Below are 18,788 nucleotides of genomic sequence, written 5' to 3'. Positions count from 1 at the left end.
CTGACAGGTGACAGCAGAGCTGACTCTGCTAAGGGAAAGACACAGGCTCGCCGTAGGGAGTTTAACTGTGCACAATACACATATGGGACCACTCACGTGGAGGGGTCACGACATATGGCATATGGCCGTTACCCAAGTGCCCTGCTGCGCGGGCTCTACAGCCGGAACCGGACAATGTACAGAGTTCTCTAAGCTAGTCGCATCCAATACAGTATCTGAAGCCCTTGCATTCTTACTATCCTCGATTAAAGTTTGGATGCGTGTCTCTAATTCTGAGATTCTCTCGGTCAGCCTGACTATTTCCCTACATTTATGACATGTAAATTCCTCGTCGCTGACAGAGAGAGCTATGGTAAACATGTGGCAGATGGAACAGGTAGCAATGCTGGGAGAGGATGACATGACTCACCGTGTTTGTAGACTGATCCGACTTACCACAGCTGTTTGATGAACGCGTTGAAAAAGGAGCGCGCGAGAGACTAACAAGTTAACAAGCTAAGCTAAGCCTGTGAACGCAAACGCGTTGTAACAGCGATTTAGATTCAAAGATGACAGCAGCTTGTCTGACAGAAGCTCCTTGAAGCAGCCCAGTGCAAAACGTACTGCTAGCAACTCAAGGCAATTGATATGCCAATGCAGTTGAGGCCCTGTCCACAGACCCATCACTGCATGCCCGTTATACGTGGCTCCCCACCCGGTGGTGGAGGCATCTGTGGAGACCACAGCATGCCTGGACACTTGTTCGAGGGGAACTCCTGCCCGCAGGAATGAAAGGTCCGACCACTGAGTGAGGGTGCGATGGCAGTTCGGTGTAACACGGAACGTACCGCGTTGCCATGGCCATCTCAGGACCCGGCTGTGAAGCCAGTACTGAAGCGGCCTCATATGAAGCAATCTGAGCGGTGTGACCGCGGCTGCGGATGCCATATGCCCCAGGAGCCTCTGAAATAGTTTCAGTGGGGCCACTGTCCTGTGCCTGAGCGAACTCAGGCAGTTCAACACTGACTGGATGCGCTCCTCGGTGAGGCGTGCTGTCCGGGCGACCTAGTCCAGTTCCATATCGAGATAAGAGATCCTCTGCCTGGGGGCGAGTTTGCTTTTGTCCCAGTTAACCCGAAGACCCAACCGGCTGAGGTGAGCTAACACCATGCCCCTGTGTTCGCACAACTGCTCTCGCGAGCTGGCCAGAATGAGCCAGTCGTCGAGGTAGTTGAGAATGCGAACGCCCTGTTACAGGTGCATTGTCCAGGGACACGCAAGTGTAGTGGACACCCCTGAACACCGGGGGACACGGGGCGAACTGAATCGCATAGCGAGTCTGATAGTGCGAATGAGCCAGCGGGACAGCCTGGGAAGTGCTAACCAGAATTCCAGACTCCGAGCCAGCAGGACCAAAGGCACCACAGACGGACCAAAGGCACCACAGACGGACCAAAGGCACCACAGACGTACCTACTGGGACCCGACTCGGATAGCAAAGCGGCCCGAAGTGGGGTCGGACTCTGCGAGGTGTCAGTGTGTATGGGAGATGGCGCAAGGGAGGCGGCCTCGACAAACACACTGGGACCTGCTGGCGAGGTGAGAGGGGGCTGAGAGTGGCGTAGCACCGCACACTGCCATCCGTGCCCTCTTGGGACCTGGAGGATTGGGAAACAGCTCTTTTTGTGAAAAAGTGGGTACCGCCAGCGGCGGGACAACACAACACAGAAATTCCCCCCAGCCCTCCTCCGGGGGAGGGAGAGATGCGGGCATCATCTCCCAAAGAGCTGACATCCTCTCTTCCAGGTCACCCGTCTCAGGACTGCTTCCTTGAGCGGGCTGGGCGCCACGTCTGCGACCGGCTCCCTGCTGTCTGGTGGGTGGAGGCTGCTGCTTTGCAGACTTAGCAGGGGCGGAGGACGACGCAGGTGGGTGCCCTCGGCGACGAGCAGACTGAGGTTGCGCAGCCGGCGGTGGGGTGGAGGCAGCAGCAGACCTCCGGGGCAGGATGTGTTTGATGGCCTCAGTCTGCTTCTGCGCGGCCAAGAACTGCAGGGCAAAGCTCTCGACCGCATCACCGAATAGGCCGACCTGTGACACGGGGAGTCCAGGAACCGATACTTATCGGTCTCATTCATGTCGGCCAGGGTCAGCCATAGGTGGCGTTGCTGGACCACAAGCGTAGCCATCGCTTGACCAACGGAGCGTGCCATCACCTTAGTCGCCCAGAGGGTGAGGTCGGTGGCAGCGCGCAGCTCCCCCAGCAGCTGTTGGTCAAGACCACCCTGGGGCATGTCCATGACCGCTTTGGCCTGATAGACCTGGAGCAGGGCCATGGCATGTAGGGCAGAGGCGGCCTGTCCACAGGCACTAAAGCTTTCTCCATCAGGTTAGACGAGAATTTACAGGCCCGGGATGGGAGACGCGGTTCACTGCGCCAGCCAGCGGCCGTCAGACACAGTTGCATCGCGACGGCGTGCTCGACTGGAGGGATCCCGGCATACCCCGTAGCCTCCCCGCCATCCAGAGTGGTGAAGGCGGAGGAAGGACGAGGCCTGGCACGAACGCTATACGGCGTTCTCCACGACTTGGTCACCTCCTCATGCACTTTCGGAAAGAAAGGTACTGGGGCGGGACGCTGAGGACCAGCGCGGGCCGCCCCAAGAAACCAATTGTCCAGCCGAGAAGATTCGGGACACGGTGGAGGTTCCAGACGAGCCCGACCTTCTCGGCGGCCCCGGAAAGCATAGCTGTCAACTCGGGATCAGGCTCGGGCAAAGCTACGGTCCTGGAGGGAGGCAGCGCAGCCGAGTCTTCATCTCCCGAGGACTCTATCTCACCTTCCGATGCCGCGATTGACATCTGCTCATCCGCAGGTGTGCTGAAGGAAACGGATGATCGCTCAACAGAGGGACCAGCACGATCCTCCAGCAACACCACTGGCTGCAGTGTTGCTGAGGGGATAGGGGGCCTGCGGAGCGGAGCTCGGCGGGGAAGCCCTAACCTTCCTACACGCCAACGAGCCGCTCCCCTGGCCGGAGCCAGAGAAAACGGCCAAACGGGGCATAGGGGAGAGGACCCCCGTTCCCTGAGAACCAAGGAACGAGAGTCTAGACCTCAACAATGAGAGAGTCATGTTCCCGCAATGAGAACATGAACTATCCACAAAAGCTGCCTCAGCATGCTGAACGCCCAGGCATGTGACACAGCGATTGTGACCATCAGCGGGGACCAGGGAACGACCGCATCCAGTAACGCACAGACGAAATGACATCTTGAAAAAGACGCAGTTCGACTGTGAAGCTCTTTTAGAAGGGGGAAATTCAGCTCTTGTTCTTTGTGCTGAAACACACAGGGAACAGCCGTGGGTACACATTCTGTCAGCATGGGCCCTGGCAAACTCTAGGTGGGCTTTTTTGTGCCTGGGCTTTAGAAAAGGCTTCTTTCGTGGACGGCACCCATGCATGCCATTCCTCTGCAGTGTACGCCGTATTGTGTCACGGGAAATAGTCACCCCAGTTTGGCTTTCTACTTCTTTAGATAACTGCAGTGAACTTGCATGCCGATTTTCTTCAACACTTCTCATCAGAAGAAGCTTCTGTCGAGGTGTTAACTTCCGTGGTCGACCTCTCTGTGAGATGGTTGCAGTTCCATCTTTTTAAATTTTTGTACCACTTTTGCTACAGTATTCTGACTGATAAGTAAAGCTTTGCTGATCTTCTTGTAGCCTTCACCTTTCTGGTGTAAAGAAATTATTTTCTTTCTCAGGTCTTGTGACCTTTCTCTTCCATGTGGTGCCATTGCTGACAGCATGAAATGGGAAGGGGTTTTAACACCCTTTTATAGTCAAAAGTCTGCTGGACACCTGTGTAATGAATAATTAGACTCACCTGTGGTTGAATTCTTGTTAAATTAGACATTTGCAGTCTAAAATTTAGTTTGCTCCAGAGACTTTCAGTGGGGTGTACTCATTTTTGCATCACCCTAATTTGAGTAAAACTGAAAATTTTGTTCTCTAAGTTATATTATTAACCTTACTTTCATGTTATAAGTTAAACATATGTTATATAAAACTTAGTCCTGTCAACATTTTGGAAATTGTTTTTGTGTTCATTGAGATATTGTTTAAAATGTTACTTTTCAAAGAGGATGTACTCATTTATGCTGAGCACTGTATATATATATAACAGTAATATTGACAATCAGCCTGTGGCACTGCTCAGGTGTAATGGAAGCCAAGGTTGCTTTGATAGCGGCCTTCAGGTCATCTGCATTGTTGAGTCTGGTGTCTCTCATCTTCCTCTTGACAATATCCCATAGATTCTCTATGGGGTTCAGGTCAGGCGAGTTTGCTGGCCAATCAAGCACAGTAACACCATGGTCATTGAACCAGCTTTTGGTACCTTTGGTAGTGTGGGCAGGTGCCAAATCCTGCTGGAAAATGAAATCAGCATCTCCATAAAGCTTGTCAGCAGAAGGAAGCATGAAGTGGTCTAAAATTTCCTGATAGATGGCTGCGTTGACTGTGGACTTCAGAAAACACAGTGGACCAACACCAGCAGATGACATGGCAGCCCAAATCATCACTGACTGTGGAAACTTCACACTGGACTTCAAGCAACATGGTTTCTGTGCCTCTCCACTCTTCCTCCAGACTCTGGGACCTTGATTTCCAAACGAAATGCAAAATTTACTTTCATCTGAAAAGAGGACTTTGGACCACTGAGCAACAGTCCAGTTCTTTTTCTCCTTAGCCCAGGTAAGTCGCTTCTGACGTTGTCTTTGGCTCAGAAGTGGCTTGGTACGTGGAATGTGGCAGTTGTAGCCCATTTCCTGAAGATGTCTGTGTGTGGTGGCTCTTGATGCACTGACTCCAGCTTCAGTCCACTCCTTTTGAAGCTCTCCTAAGTTCTTAAATCGGCTTCGCCTGACAATCTTCTCAAGCCTGCGGTCATTCCTTTCACTTGTACACCTTTTCCTACCACACTTTTTCCTTTCAGTCAACTTTCCATGAATATGCTTTGGCACAGCACTCTGCGAACAGCCAGCTCTTTCAGCAGTGACCCTCTGTAGCTTACCCTCATTGTAGAGGGTCTTGATGATCGTCTTCTGGACAACTGTCAAGTCAGCAGACTTCCCCATGGCTGCTGTTGGGATTACTGACCTAAACCCAGTATTTATACCCTGAGAATGGTAATTTCATAGAACTTGAAATTAAATATTCTAATAATTTGAGATACTGATTTTTTGATTTTGATGAGCAGTAAGCTGTAATCATCAAAATGAAAACAAAAAAGTCTGGAAATATTTTACTTTATGTCTAATAAATCTAGAATATATTTAAGTTTTACTTTTTGAATTAAATTACAGAGAAAAAAAAAAAAACTTTTTCATGATATTCTAATTTATTGAGATGCACCTGTACATACGAGAAAGTTTAATATGAGTGTTAGATAAACTATCAGCTAGCAATATTTGAAATAAGATCCTAAAGATAGCTTTTGAATATGTGTGAGTGGTATACTTTTTCTTTTTTTTTTTTTTTTTTTTTTTAAATAATGTTACAGTATTTGTAGTAAAAAAGACTTGTTTTGATATTCTAAATGTGAATGATGGTGTGCAAAAAGGTGTCACTCACAGGCAGAGCAGGCATGAATATTTTTACATAGAGTTGTGACAGACTGTTGAGAGAAAGAGAAACAATCACACACAGTTAAAGAAACTCCACAGACACTGACTTTAGGTTCATGTGACTGCCACATGTCTAAATGATATGACATCATGTTACTTCACAATATTTACATCATTTACATCTATCACAATATGTTGACAACAGATTTTATCAGCAGATTCCGGTATATTTTGCTAAACAGGACCATTATTTAATGTGTGTTGAATGTGTCAGACCTGGCCACACTGGGATTCTGCCGGACAGCCAGCAGGATTGGCTCTGTGTTGATGAGCAGCGCCCAGCAGGGGAAACAGGCCAACAGGAGGATGAGAATCCCTCTCTGCAGTATCACACCCACCCGCTTCAGATTATTACTCCCAAACGTCTGCAGGAAACAATTCAATTCAAATGACACCTGAGCACAAATGACACTCACATTACTGAACATTCACTATCATACCTGAGAGATGAGTGTATCGCATGCAGACGCCAATCCAGAGCCAATGGAGATGCCGGACACATTAATAACCTGTGAGCAAAAAGGATGTATTTACAGGCAAGGCAATGGGTGTTTTAATGAACGCCACTATAATGAAGTTAATTTGTGAACTCACAGCAATAGCCAGAGCCACACCGGCCAGTTCAGTTTTCCCCAAATGTCCACAGAACACAGTGCTGATGAAGCTGATCAGAAAGATCATCAGCTGAGATATAAACTGCATTAAAAGGGGAAACATTCAACAGTAATAACAACTAATTTTTTTCAGTTAAAAATTAATTACATAGACTTTAACTGATTAAAAAAAATTGTTGTATTAAAGAGTTAAATCATTTTATATATATATATATATATATATATATATATATATATATATATACACAGAGAGAGAGAGAGAGAGAGAGAAAGAGAGAGAAAGATTTTGTGTTTGCAAACAGCGATTACATACACTTTATTGCCAAAAGTATTGGGACACCCCTCCAAATCATTGAATTCAGGTGTTCCAATCACTTCCATGGCTGAACAGCTGCATCCAAGCCTTACATCACCAAGTGCAATGCAAAGCGTTGGATGCAGTGGTGTAAAGCATGCCGACACTGGACTCTAGAGCAGTGGAGACATGTTCTCTAGAGTGACGAATCACGCTTCTCTGTCTGGCAATCCGATGGATGAGTCTGGGTTTGGCGGTTGCCAGGAGAACAGTACTTGCCTGACTGCATTGTGCCAAGTGTAAAGTTTGGTGGAGGGGGGATTATGATGTGGGGTTGTTTTTTAGGGGTTGGGCTTGGCCCCTTAGTTCCAGTGAAAGGAAAACTTAATGCTTCAGCATACCAAGACATTTTGGACAATTTCATGCTCCCAACTTTGTGGGAACAGTTTGGGGATGGCCCCTTCCTGTTCCAACATGACTGCGCACCAGTGCACCAAGTAAGGTCAATAAAGACATGGATGAGCGAGTTTGGTGTGGAGGAAATTGACTGGTCTGCACAGAGTTCCTGACCTCAACCCGACTGAGCACCTTTGGGATAAATTAGAGCAGAGACTGTGAGCCAAGCCTTCTGCCAACGTTACTGCCTGACTTCACAAATGCACTTCTAGAAGAATGGTCACAAATTCCCATAAACACACTCCTAAACCTTGTGGAAAGCCTTCCCAGAAGAGTTGAGGCTGTTATAGCTGCAAAGGGTGGAACAACTCCATATTAAACCCTACGGATTAAGAATGGGATGTCATTAAAGTTCATGTGCATGTAAAGGCAGGTGTCCCAAAACTTTTGGCAATATAGTGTATTTGTGGGCGGAGCCTACTTGATGAAAACAGAAAATGACAGTTCTGCAGTAGCAGTATATGAAAGCCACGGAAAATAATAATAAAAAAAGTTCATTTCGAGTTTATATCTCACAATTCTGACTTTTTTTTCTTGCAAATCCGAGTTTATATCTTAAAATTCTTAGAAGGAAAAACAGAATTGTGAGATATACTCGTCATTCTGTCTTTTTTCCTCAGAATTGCAAGTTTATGTCCCGCAATTCTGACTTCCTCAGAATTGTGATATAAACTCACAATTGCAAGTTATAAAGTCCGAAATGGGAGATAGAAAAGAAAAAAGTCAGAATTGTGAGATAAAAATGTTATATGTTTAAAAGTTATCTATGTAAAATGTTATAGGCTAGGTTTAAATATTTTTCATGCTGTAACTGTATGGTTATGTATGTATGTCCCCTATGAACTGCATATGTGAATATTATGTAGACCTACAGTTTACATCAAATTAATGGCAGACTAATCATTGCAGGTTTCATCAGTCCAGTCTGTGATTTGCAACATAAATGTCTGTGTTGAGCTTCAAAGGGTGTCTTCTGTCATGAATACGGCTCCCGCGGCTCCTCCTCCCGGCCGCCGGAGGGAGCCATCACCTGAGTTTTGAGCTGCTTCCTTCTGGACTACGTTACCCATAGGCCCTCATTCCTGGGACTGATTGCGCACACCTGCACTGCATCACATTCACACTATTTAAGACGCACACACGCATCCATACACTGTGAAATCTTGATTTGCCCTGGTGATCATTACTGAGCGGTTTCCTGTGGACTGTTACGCTGTTATTGTTTGGACTGCCTATCTTCTGTGAACCTCTGCCGCCTGCCCTGAACCTTGCTTGTTTCCTGGATTGTGTTTGCCTGCCGCCTGCCCTGAACTCTGCCTGTAGTAAGACCCTGAATCTCTGCCACCTGTCTCGACCTAAGCCTGTCCCTGTTTATGCTACTGTCTTGCCCTTGTCTGCTTTGTTCTTGCAATAAAGAAACTGCAAATGGATCCTCACGCAGTTGGCCCATTATTACATCTTCAATGACGGTATGCTATAAAAAGGAAGACTATATTTTTTTGTATTCCGATTCTGACACAACAAAATATTTTTCTCCTACTCTGTGAACTTTGCCCATTTTCCTCCATTGTTATGGCTTTTTTTTTTTTCTGCCACACTTTGCGTGCGCAGCTGCAAGTGACGTAACTATGACGTCTGCTCCAAATTGGTGTGTGTGTGTGTAGTTTGGCTTTGCAAAGTTCTTATAAGGTGCATTGTGAATAAAATATACAATTAATGTACAACCCCCATTCCCAGAAAAGTTTTGTAAAATGCAATAAAATCCACAATCTGTGATTTGTTTTTTTTTTTTTTTGTTTTTTAACTGACAAAAGTAAAGAGAGGTTTTCCAATGTTTTCACTGACTAACTTAATTTTATTTTTGTTTAAATACATATTTAAAAAAAAAAAAAAAAAAAAAAATTGATGGCTGCAACACACTCAATGTTGGGACAGAGGCTAAATAAAAATGAAAAGATTATAGAATATCCAAGTTAAACTCTTTTGAAACAGTCTACAATTAGCAGGTGAACTGGTAATAGGTGAGGGTATTTGGTCTCACTTTATATTAAGTGGCCTTAACTACTATGTACTTAGATTTAAATTAATCATTTGATACAATGCACTTATTGTGTACATGGTTTTTACATTGTACTTATATTTTAAAACACCTGCATGTACTTGTATCTGTAATTAATTTCTGTAATTACATTATAATTACACTTTCGACCCATCCCTTACACCTTACCCCTACCCATACCACCAAAGCTTTCCCTAACCTTACCCATATCCCACCTCAATAGCAGCAAAAGTGTTTTGCAATTCAATATGAACCCAATAAGTACATTGTACTTATTTTAAGTACATAGTTAAGGCCACCTAATATAAAGTGGGACTGGGTATTTTGATTGGGTGTAAAAGGAGCTTCTCTGTCTTTGCAAGCAAAGATGGGCCATGGCTCACCACTTTGTGCCAAATTTCATGAGAAAATTGTCAAACTATTCAAAATTCACATTTCTCAATGCAAGATTGCAAAGAATTTAGGTCTTTCACCATCTACCATTCAGGGAATCCAGAGAAAACTTTATGTAGGGCAAGGCATGAGAACTGAATGTGCATGAGCCCTCAGATGAGAAACCATCATGCTACCATATTAAATACAGACACATAGGCTCGGGAGTACTTTGAAAAACAGTTTTCACTTAACACAGCTTGATGCTGCATCAAGAAATGCAACTCAAATCTGTTACGCAAGGAGAAAGCTATACGTCTGTTCAATGAAGAGATGCTTCTGAGTTTTCTGGGCCCAAACTCATCTCAGATGGTCTAAAAGACAGTGGACAGTCCACGGTTCATCTTGTTTTAGAAAAAACGGACCCAAAGATGAAAGTGACCATCCAGACTTTCATCAGCGACAGGTGCAAAAGCAAACATCTGTCATGGTATTGAGGTGCATCAGTGCAAACAGCATGAGTGATTCGCATATGTGTGAAGGAATCATTGACGTGGAGGCATATATTGGAATTGTACAGAGACATAAACTGCCATCAAGATGACATCAAGACAATGCCATTAAGACAATGCCCAGCCTCATTCAGCACTTGCTACAACAGAGTTTCTTAGACACTCTACACCATAGAGTGGATGTGTTTGACTGCCAGTCCAGATGCTGCTATTGAAAATGAATGGCCCATCATGAAAAGGAGAATCAGACAACAATGACCATGGACTATTGAGGAGCTGTCTTATAACAGGTGAGATTGGGTAAAAATTCCACTTGCAAAACTGCAACAATTAGTATCCTCAAATCCCAAATGATTAAAAAGTGTAATTAAAAGAAAAGTAGATGTGACACAATGGTAAATATGCATCTGTCCCAACTTTTTTGGAGTGTGTTGCATCCATCAAAATCCAAATTTGTTTATATTTACAAAATACAATCAAGTTGGTCAGTGAAAACATTTGTCAGTTAAATAAAAATTGAAGAGAATTAGCAAATCACAGATTCTTGATTTTATTGCATTTTACAAAATGTCCTAACTTTTCCAAAAATGGGGTTGTAATTGATTTAGATCACACTGAGTAACACTAAATCTTCTGACAAAGTCAATTTAATAATCACACTCACCACTGGTCCAGCCAGTTTTAGCAGCTTTATAATTTCTTCTTTATAGTTTACCGGCAACAAACTTCTGAGTTTTCTTCGACATCCATCACAAACAATCCGTGAACTTGACGTCGACTGAGTATCATCGCTTCTCTCATATTTTGGGTATCTATTTATCTGAGTTTCTGTGATAATACTGTCCGTTTCCATTACTGAAGCCAGTCCCCTGTGACCACAAAGCATTACATTTTACTTAGTTAACCATAAAACAAATACAATTGCATGAAAAAGTATGTGAACCACTTGCAGAATCTGTGAAAATGTGAATAATTTTAACAAAATGAGAGATCATACAAAATGCATGTTATTTTTTATTCACTGTCCTGAGTAAGATATTTTACATAAAAGATATTTACATATAGTCCACAAGACAAAAAAAAGAAAAGAAAAAAAGTTGAATTTGGATGGAGATGAAAAAAAAAATTACATTTCAACAAAATAAGAAAATTTTGGACATCTGGACCATTTGGACAATTCCCCCAATCTCTCTTATTTTCCTAAAATTATTCACATGTTCACAGATTCTGCAAGTGGTTCCCTTACTTTTTCATGCAACTGTACATCTGGATACAAAGAATACATTAAATAATAACAATAATAATAAAAACATATACCTTCAAGGTCTGCTACAGCCAGACTTTTCAAGAGAAACTCGTTGAAACTGACAGTAGCTTATTCCTGTTAGTACATAAACAGCAGTCACTGCATGTGCAGGTCAGATTCCATTAAATGGACACCAACATCCTCCTGAAGAACCCCAAAATAACATCCACTAAACACTAAAAGCTCCCTCTGCGTTTGGAGCAGGCGTTGCTGATAATCATGTTAGCTGGTCGTTACATTTGCATTATGAAAACCTTGCGGTGCAGATAACATACATTTTACTGTAGGACTTTTCTCTAGAACGCTTTTGTGTCTAGAGATCAAGCACTCATATAGTCACTGAAAAAAATGGTAACATCTAAATTATCTGGTTTTATTCAAGTTTATTATATTATTTAACATAATTGAACTAACCTATATAGGCTACAATAATTTAAGTGTAATATATAAGTTTTATAAATGTAAATGAAAAAGCAAACAACGTGTTCAAACCAGAAGTACTTTCCAAAGCTAATGTCAAGAAATCAGGCTGGACTAACAGTAGAAACCAAAAGTGGATCCAATTATAATTCAATTTATTGTTCCAAAAGTGTAAAGCTGAGCTGTCACTAATGACTAAATGTCCCAAATGAAAATATATTCAGCATGACTTCTGTGCTTTATCTCAGCAGCCACTGGAGGGCTTACTTTCCCCTCTTTCAAGTTTGTAAAGGGCCTGTTGTGTTGGTTACACTTATGAATGTGGTCAACATAATCCTGAGATGGTCCTGTGAATAATTCTGATGTTCATATGAAGAGAATCTATGCTAAGGAGTTCAAGGGACAGAGGTTCTGTCAGATCATATTAAAGGGATAGTTCACCCAAAAATAAACATTCTGTCCTCATTTACTCTCCCACAAGCTGTTCCAAACAAACCTGTATGAATTTCTTTCATCTGCTGAGCACAAAACAGGATATATCAAACAATGTGTCTAACCAAACATTTGAAGGACCCCATTGACTTCCATAGTATTTTGTTTTCTCCATACTATCCAAGTCAATGGAGACCATCAACTGTTTGGTTACACACATTCTTCAAAATATCTTCTTTTGCGTTCAACTAAAAAAAAAAAAGAGACATTCATACAGGTTTGGAACAGCTTGTGAATTTTTATTTTTGGGTGAACTATCCCTTTAAGGGTGTAGAAAACATCTTAGTAAATTTATATTTGTTCTCTGCAGATGTTTTTCTTACAGAAAAAAAAAAAATACATAAATTGTATTTTTAATACCTACATTCAGAAAAAATCATTTGAATGAAATCCACACCATGAAATAATTAACAGAAGTGGAAACCTCTTCCTCATTTGTAGATTCAAGTTTCAAAATCTAACAGTTTCAGCAGCTCTTCTTATTAACGCTTCACAATAAGGTCCCATCTGTCAACATTACTAAATGCATTAGCTAACTTTAACAGTGAGAAATATTTTTTAAGGATTAATTCACCTTAAAATGAAAATTACCCCATGATTTGCTCACCCTCAAGCCATTTTAGGCGAATATGACTTTCTTCTTTCTGATAAACACAATCAAAGTTATACTAATAATTATCCTGACGCATGGCAGTGAATGGGGCCAACGATTATGATATATATATATATATATATATATATATATATATATATATATATATATATATACACACACACATATTATATATATATATATACACATATTATATATATACATATATATACATATACATTCATATACATATATACATACATTTTATATATATACACAGTATCTCACAAAAGTGAGTACACCCCTCACATTTTAGCAACCATTTTAGTATATTTTCTCAAGCGACAATACTATAGAAATGAAAATTGTATATACTTTAGAGTAGTCAATGTGCTGCTTGTATAGTAGTACAGATTTACTGTCCTCTAAAAAATAACTCAACATACAGCCATTATTGTCTAAAAGTGAGTCAAAAGTGAGTACACCCTAAGTGAACATGTCAAAACTGTGACCAAAGTGTCAATATTTTGTGTGAGCACCACTGTTATCTAGCACTGCCTTAATCCTCCTGGGCATGGAATTCACCAGAGCTGTACAGGTTGTTGCTGGGATCCTCTTTCACTCCTCCATAATGACATCATGGAGCTGATGTTAGACACATGGCGCTTCTCCACCTTCCGCTTGAGGATGCCCCACAGGTGCTCAATAGGGTTCAGGTCTGGAGACATACTTGGCCACTCCATCACCTTCACCTTCAGCTTACTCAGCAAGGCAGTTGTCATCTTGGCGGTGTGTTTGGAGTCGTTATCATGTTGGAAAACTGCCGTTCTGCCCAGTTTCTGAAGGGAAGGCATCATGTTCTGCTTCAGAATGTCACAGTACATGTTGGAATCCATGTTCCCCTCAATGAAGTGCAGTTCCCCAGTCCCAGCAGCACTCATGCAGCCTCAGACTATGATGCTACCACCACCATGTTTGACTGTAGGTAAGACACAATTTTCTTGGTACTTCTCACCAGGGCATCACCACACATGCTGGACACCATCTGAGTCAAACAAGTTTATCTTCTCATGAGACCACAGGACATGGTTCCAGTAATTCATGCTCTTGGACAGGTTGTCTTCAGCAAACTGTTTGCGGGCTTTCTTGTGAACCAGCTTCAGAAGAGGCTTCTTTCTGGGACGACAGCCATGCAAACCGACTTGTTGCAGTGTGCGGCGTATGGTCTGAGCACTGACAAGCTGACCTTCTGCTTCTGCAACCTCTAAAGCAATGCTATTAGCACTCATGCATCTGTTTTTTGAAGCCAGCTTCTGCACCTGACGCACAGCACCAGGACTCAACTACTTTGACTGACCCTTGCGAGACCTGTTCCGAGTGGAACCCGTCTTGGAAAACCTCTATATGACCCTGGCCACTGTACTGTAACTCAGTTTCAGGGTGTTACCGATCTTCTTATAGCCTAGGCCAACTTTGTGGAGAGCAACAATTCTAATTCTCAAATCCTCAGAGAGTTCTTTGCCATAAGGTGCCAAAAAGTTATTTTCAGAGGACAGTAAATCTATACTGCTTTACAAGCAGCACAATGACTACTCTAAAACTGTATTTTATTTTGATAATGAACAGGCTGCGATGTCAAGTTTGCAATGCTAGAATATGTTGTGTGCGCACGCAAGGCGCACACAACATATACCAGCAGAAACATCTTAAATACTCCGTAATTTACAGATATGAGTTAGACATCATTCGATACTGCAAAGTTTACTTTTATTTGTGTACACTCACACTAAAAACAGAACATTGTGCTTTTGTAAAATAAAGAAAACAGGATGCGCTTTTTGTCATCTCAGTTTCCTTTCCGTGAACTTGTTTGTGGAGCGCCGCACTTCACAAAAATGAATCAAACTCAGCACCATATAGGCTACTATTTGTCACATAATTGATTAACAAAGCGATAGAAAAACTAAGTCAAATATATTTTGCATATTTATTCATTTTTGACTATTATTTTATGAAAACAAACTTAGTTATTTTTATTTTTTTTTTTTAATATAGTCTTACTTACACTTATGTTGAAGGGAACTTGTGATGGAGACTTCAGAGAGAACTATTTGTGTTGTTGGACATCGTTTTATTAATATGCTGTGAGGAGACGCAGAAGAACTGATCGATTAAACGCTTATATGCGCATACACTGGCAGCCTCCACATGAATGCTTGCTCACAAAATGACTACGAGTTTAAACATCTGAATTCTATGTCGAGGGCTGTGTTTGTCAGACTTTGTTGGACCTAATGCATAATGTCATGGTGTTTTACGCACAAATGGTCACAACACACCATGAGTATGCCAATAAATTGTTTCAATCACTTTGAACTAATGCAAAGCTCAAGATAATCTGAGTCTGAATTTCTTTGATAATTCTGACATTATTTAGTTTAATTATATAGAATTTAGTTTAATTAATTTTAAAATCCATCACCGGAGTGAATGGAAACATAATTTATTGAAAATATTTGAAAATATAAGTGGTTCTTAAGCCAATACTTTTTTAATGACTTGTCAACTTTCCATTCCTCCGCTACGTGATTCTAGCCACCACCGGATTGTTGTCAGCGCGAAACACATTTTTGTGCACATGAATGCTGATTCTTGTCAGCGCTGGATTCTAATCAGAGCTTGAGCGCTGGTCTATGACTGGAAAAATAATGGAGTCGTTGCAAAAGAAACGATACATAGCATGTCGCATTAAAATGGAAGATTTTAGAATGTTGTAGGCAATTCTTTTTCAAGTAATTACAAGTTTAATCTTGCCTTGCCTGGATCTTTGGTGTAAACTTGTGAATGCCCCCCAAGAACACCTGAACACTCCTTTCAAAAATCTTGCTTCCAACGCCCCCCGTTGTTCTCTGAATGCCCCCGTTGAGAAACACTATGGTAAATGGTGAAATTAACATTGACTAATATTATTAGACGCTGTAGAAGTATTTTTCATTGTTACTTCATGTTAACTAACATAGTTAACTGATGTTAACAAATGAAACCTTAAAGTGTAAAGTGTTACCAGTAATTTTTTAACAGTTAATGTATTAATGGTAACACTTTACAATACGGTTAATTTGCTAACATGAACAATACATTTGTTACTGTATTTTGATGGTCTTTCTTAACATTAGTTAATAAAAATACAGCTGTTCAATGTTTGTTCATGTTACTTCACAGTGCATTAACTAATGTTAAAAACTACAACTTTTGATTTCAATAGTGTATTAGTAAATGTTGAGATTAACATTAACTAAGTTAATTATTAGTTCATGTTAACTAAAGTAGTTAACTAATGAAACCTTGTTGTAAATCTTTTTTTTTTTGTTTGTTTGTTTTGGTTGAGATGAAGTAATGCAATGGGATTATTGGCTTTAAAAATTTCTTTATTTTGGATTTGGGTTTCTGTTTTTTTTGTCCAAAATGCATACATAAACATAATAGAAACATTTATAAGATAAAGCATGTAACAGGTGGAGGTGGCAACTGTAAGACAAGACATACAGCAATCTATTTCACTCTCCCCTTACCTTCTCTTGAAGCTCTTTTACTTTTCTCTCCAGTCGTTCATAAACAGACACAACATTAGTGGCCAACAGATGGCACTTTGTCCAAGTCCTATTCAAATTTTGGAAAAAGCCCATTTGAAAATGACTTTTTACAAAAATACTCCAGTGAAAGAGTAACTGGCAGCAGGAGCATGTTGACTGCCTCATTTGGAGGTGGTGTTGCCATGGGATGGAGCCTGAGGCTGCTGTTGCTGCTGCTGCTCCGCGAGTGCTTGCTGTAGGCGTGTGCGCTTTCGTGAGTAATGCTGCCAGTGCAGGATCTGCTGTTCATCAATGAACTTGGCACACTGTGCATTCACCAGCTCCTTTCGGAAGTGCTCATACTGCAACAGCTCTAACATGTGCAGACAATGAGGATATCTAAGAAAAAAAAAAAAAAAAAGGATTAAGATTTAGACTGTGTGAGTCTAATATGGCAATCACATAATCACCATGAGAGGAAAACTAATTTATTGAGAAACATCTGAGATGTAGATGAGATCAGTTGGGGAGAGTTACATTTAAAAGTAATGCATTACTCCCTAAAAAAGTAACTAATTACTTTTTATGAAAAGTAATGTTACATTATGTGTGTTACTTTTTCCCATTTGGCTGAGGCTTAATCTCTTCCAGCCTATATAACAACCAACATCATTTTCTTTTAAAAACACATTTTGAATATTTTCATATTCTGACCACTTAGAATATTTCCTGCTACCTTATACAAGATGCAATACGAGAGAGAGAGAGAGAGAGAGAGAGAGAGAGAGAGAGAGAATGAAATTAAATTAAATTAGGATTAGTGTAGTAAAAAAATGTACAGCACAAGACTTACTTCAGGAATTTAGCATATTCTGGTTCTTTCCAGTAGAGTAGATACTTTAAGTAATTGACAAAAGGCTTCTCTCTCAGGTAACCTCTTTGAGCCAGAACTACAGGATGAAAAACAGGATATTTTGGGACAGATTTAAATACACAAAGAATGTGGCAAAAAAAAAAGAAAAAAAAAGAAAAGAAAAACAATTTATATATAAAATATATATACAAAATTGAAACATAGAAACAAAATTATCTTAGATTTACTGATTCAAACTGCTATAGATAAACTAATAACTGAATCATTTGAATCACTATAATGCAGTATTTAAAATAAACTAGTAATAATGTCAATGTTTGGTCTTACAGTTCAGATAATTTGGGTTCGCTAGGCACTGAACAAACTCCAACTCCAGCTGGAAACGGGTTCTTGCCTGCTCCTCTGCGAAAGTATGAATTTTAAAAAGTTATTAACGTTTTTTTATTAAACGCTTTAACGAAATGCAACGAACATCGGTACAACAACCCCACTTTTTAACTTCACATAATGTAAATGTCTTTTAATACATAGAGTAATATTGTTAATAAGTTGTATTAACGTTACTTCACACTATCAAATCAAACTTGTCATAACGTTGTTTGCTGTCGTGCAGGCGAAATAACACGTTCATAGTCAACATCAACAAATTACAAACCTGTTTCCATAACGCCAGCCATGACAAATGACGGGAGAGAAAACGATGTTAAAATAGGTTGAAAATTTCAATATTTAAACGGATGTATAGAGAGATTACTAAACCAACAAATATTCAGTTTTTGTTTGGGAAGACCTACGGTGACGCCATATTTGCCAGAAAACCAGTGTTTGTGTCGTAAAAGCGCTTCACGACATTATCACTTTCCGTCACCGTCTCTGCGTCCCAATGTCCATACTATCCATCCTAAATAGTATGTGAGATTAAAATAAGTGTGTCCCAAAGCATAGTATGTTGAAAAGAGTATGCCAAAAGTCCCTGGGTGGTCTGCTATTTCCGGTAGATTTTCGAAGTGTGGATCCGTACACACTATAAAGGCTAATATTGCCCACAACCCATTGCGCTTTGGATGAGGATTCAGTTCAGAACTACAAACACGAGTAAAAAGTGTTAAAAAAAAAAAACTACAAAACATGGCGGATATGCGCGACTTACGGTGAGAGGTTTGAGTGACTAATAATCAGTTTAACCTGATAGAAAATATTTATTTAATGTTATCCGTGTTATATTTAATCTGCAACCAATTAATCTGGACTTTTATAAAGATCCTATTGGCCATTAACTTTTAAATGCATCATTATGCATATGAGGAGAGTTCTCCACATGAAAGACCCGCGACTGCAGATCAACGTGCTACTGCATTTCTCTCCGATATGGTAGGAAATTAACTAAATGAAATGTGTTGGAGGATGTAAGATGATTGACAGGCCAGTGTACGGTGACAGGATGCGACAGAGAGCAAAGACGCAATTGTATGACGTGATAGTATGCCCCAAAGCTTGTCTACTCTTTTGCTACACACTCAAAAGTATGTACTTTTTGTTCACAAAAAGAGTACA

At 40.9% G+C, this 18,788-nt stretch overlaps 2 protein-coding genes across 2 annotated transcripts in view; both read right to left on the bottom strand.

Annotated features, from left to right (window-relative positions):
- The window catches only part of slc47a2.2 (solute carrier family 47 member 2, tandem duplicate 2), a 30,637-nt gene extending 18,323 nt beyond the window's left edge, over positions 1-12,314 (bottom strand). The window contains exons 1-5 of the mRNA XM_051876629.1: positions 10,643-12,314; positions 6,265-6,366; positions 6,111-6,179; positions 5,887-6,035; positions 5,618-5,660 (exon numbers count right to left, since the gene is read on the bottom strand). Of these exons, the coding sequence (XP_051732589.1) occupies positions 5,618-5,660; positions 5,887-6,035; positions 6,111-6,179; positions 6,265-6,366; positions 10,643-10,864 (585 nt within the window). The 5' untranslated portion in view covers positions 10,865-12,314. The remainder of the gene's footprint in view (positions 1-5,617; positions 5,661-5,886; positions 6,036-6,110; positions 6,180-6,264; positions 6,367-10,642) is intronic.
- A 3,881-nt stretch (positions 12,315-16,195) lies between these two features.
- med31 (mediator complex subunit 31) lies at positions 16,196-18,220 on the bottom strand. The gene is made up of 4 exons (XM_051876627.1): positions 17,890-18,220; positions 17,562-17,636; positions 17,214-17,310; positions 16,196-16,759 (listed from the first exon to the last, which is right to left on the bottom strand). Exons 1-4 carry the CDS (start codon positions 17,909-17,911, stop codon positions 16,543-16,545), a joined length of 411 nt encoding a protein of 136 aa, XP_051732587.1. The 5' UTR covers positions 17,912-18,220; the 3' UTR covers positions 16,196-16,542.
- Between the last annotated feature and the right edge of the window lie 568 nt (positions 18,221-18,788).

This window comes from Ctenopharyngodon idella, chromosome 21 (assembly GCF_019924925.1).
Source record: "Ctenopharyngodon idella isolate HZGC_01 chromosome 21, HZGC01, whole genome shotgun sequence".
Taxonomy (NCBI): domain Eukaryota; kingdom Metazoa; phylum Chordata; class Actinopteri; order Cypriniformes; family Xenocyprididae; genus Ctenopharyngodon; species Ctenopharyngodon idella.
This window is presented reverse-complemented; position numbering and strand designations above follow the sequence as displayed.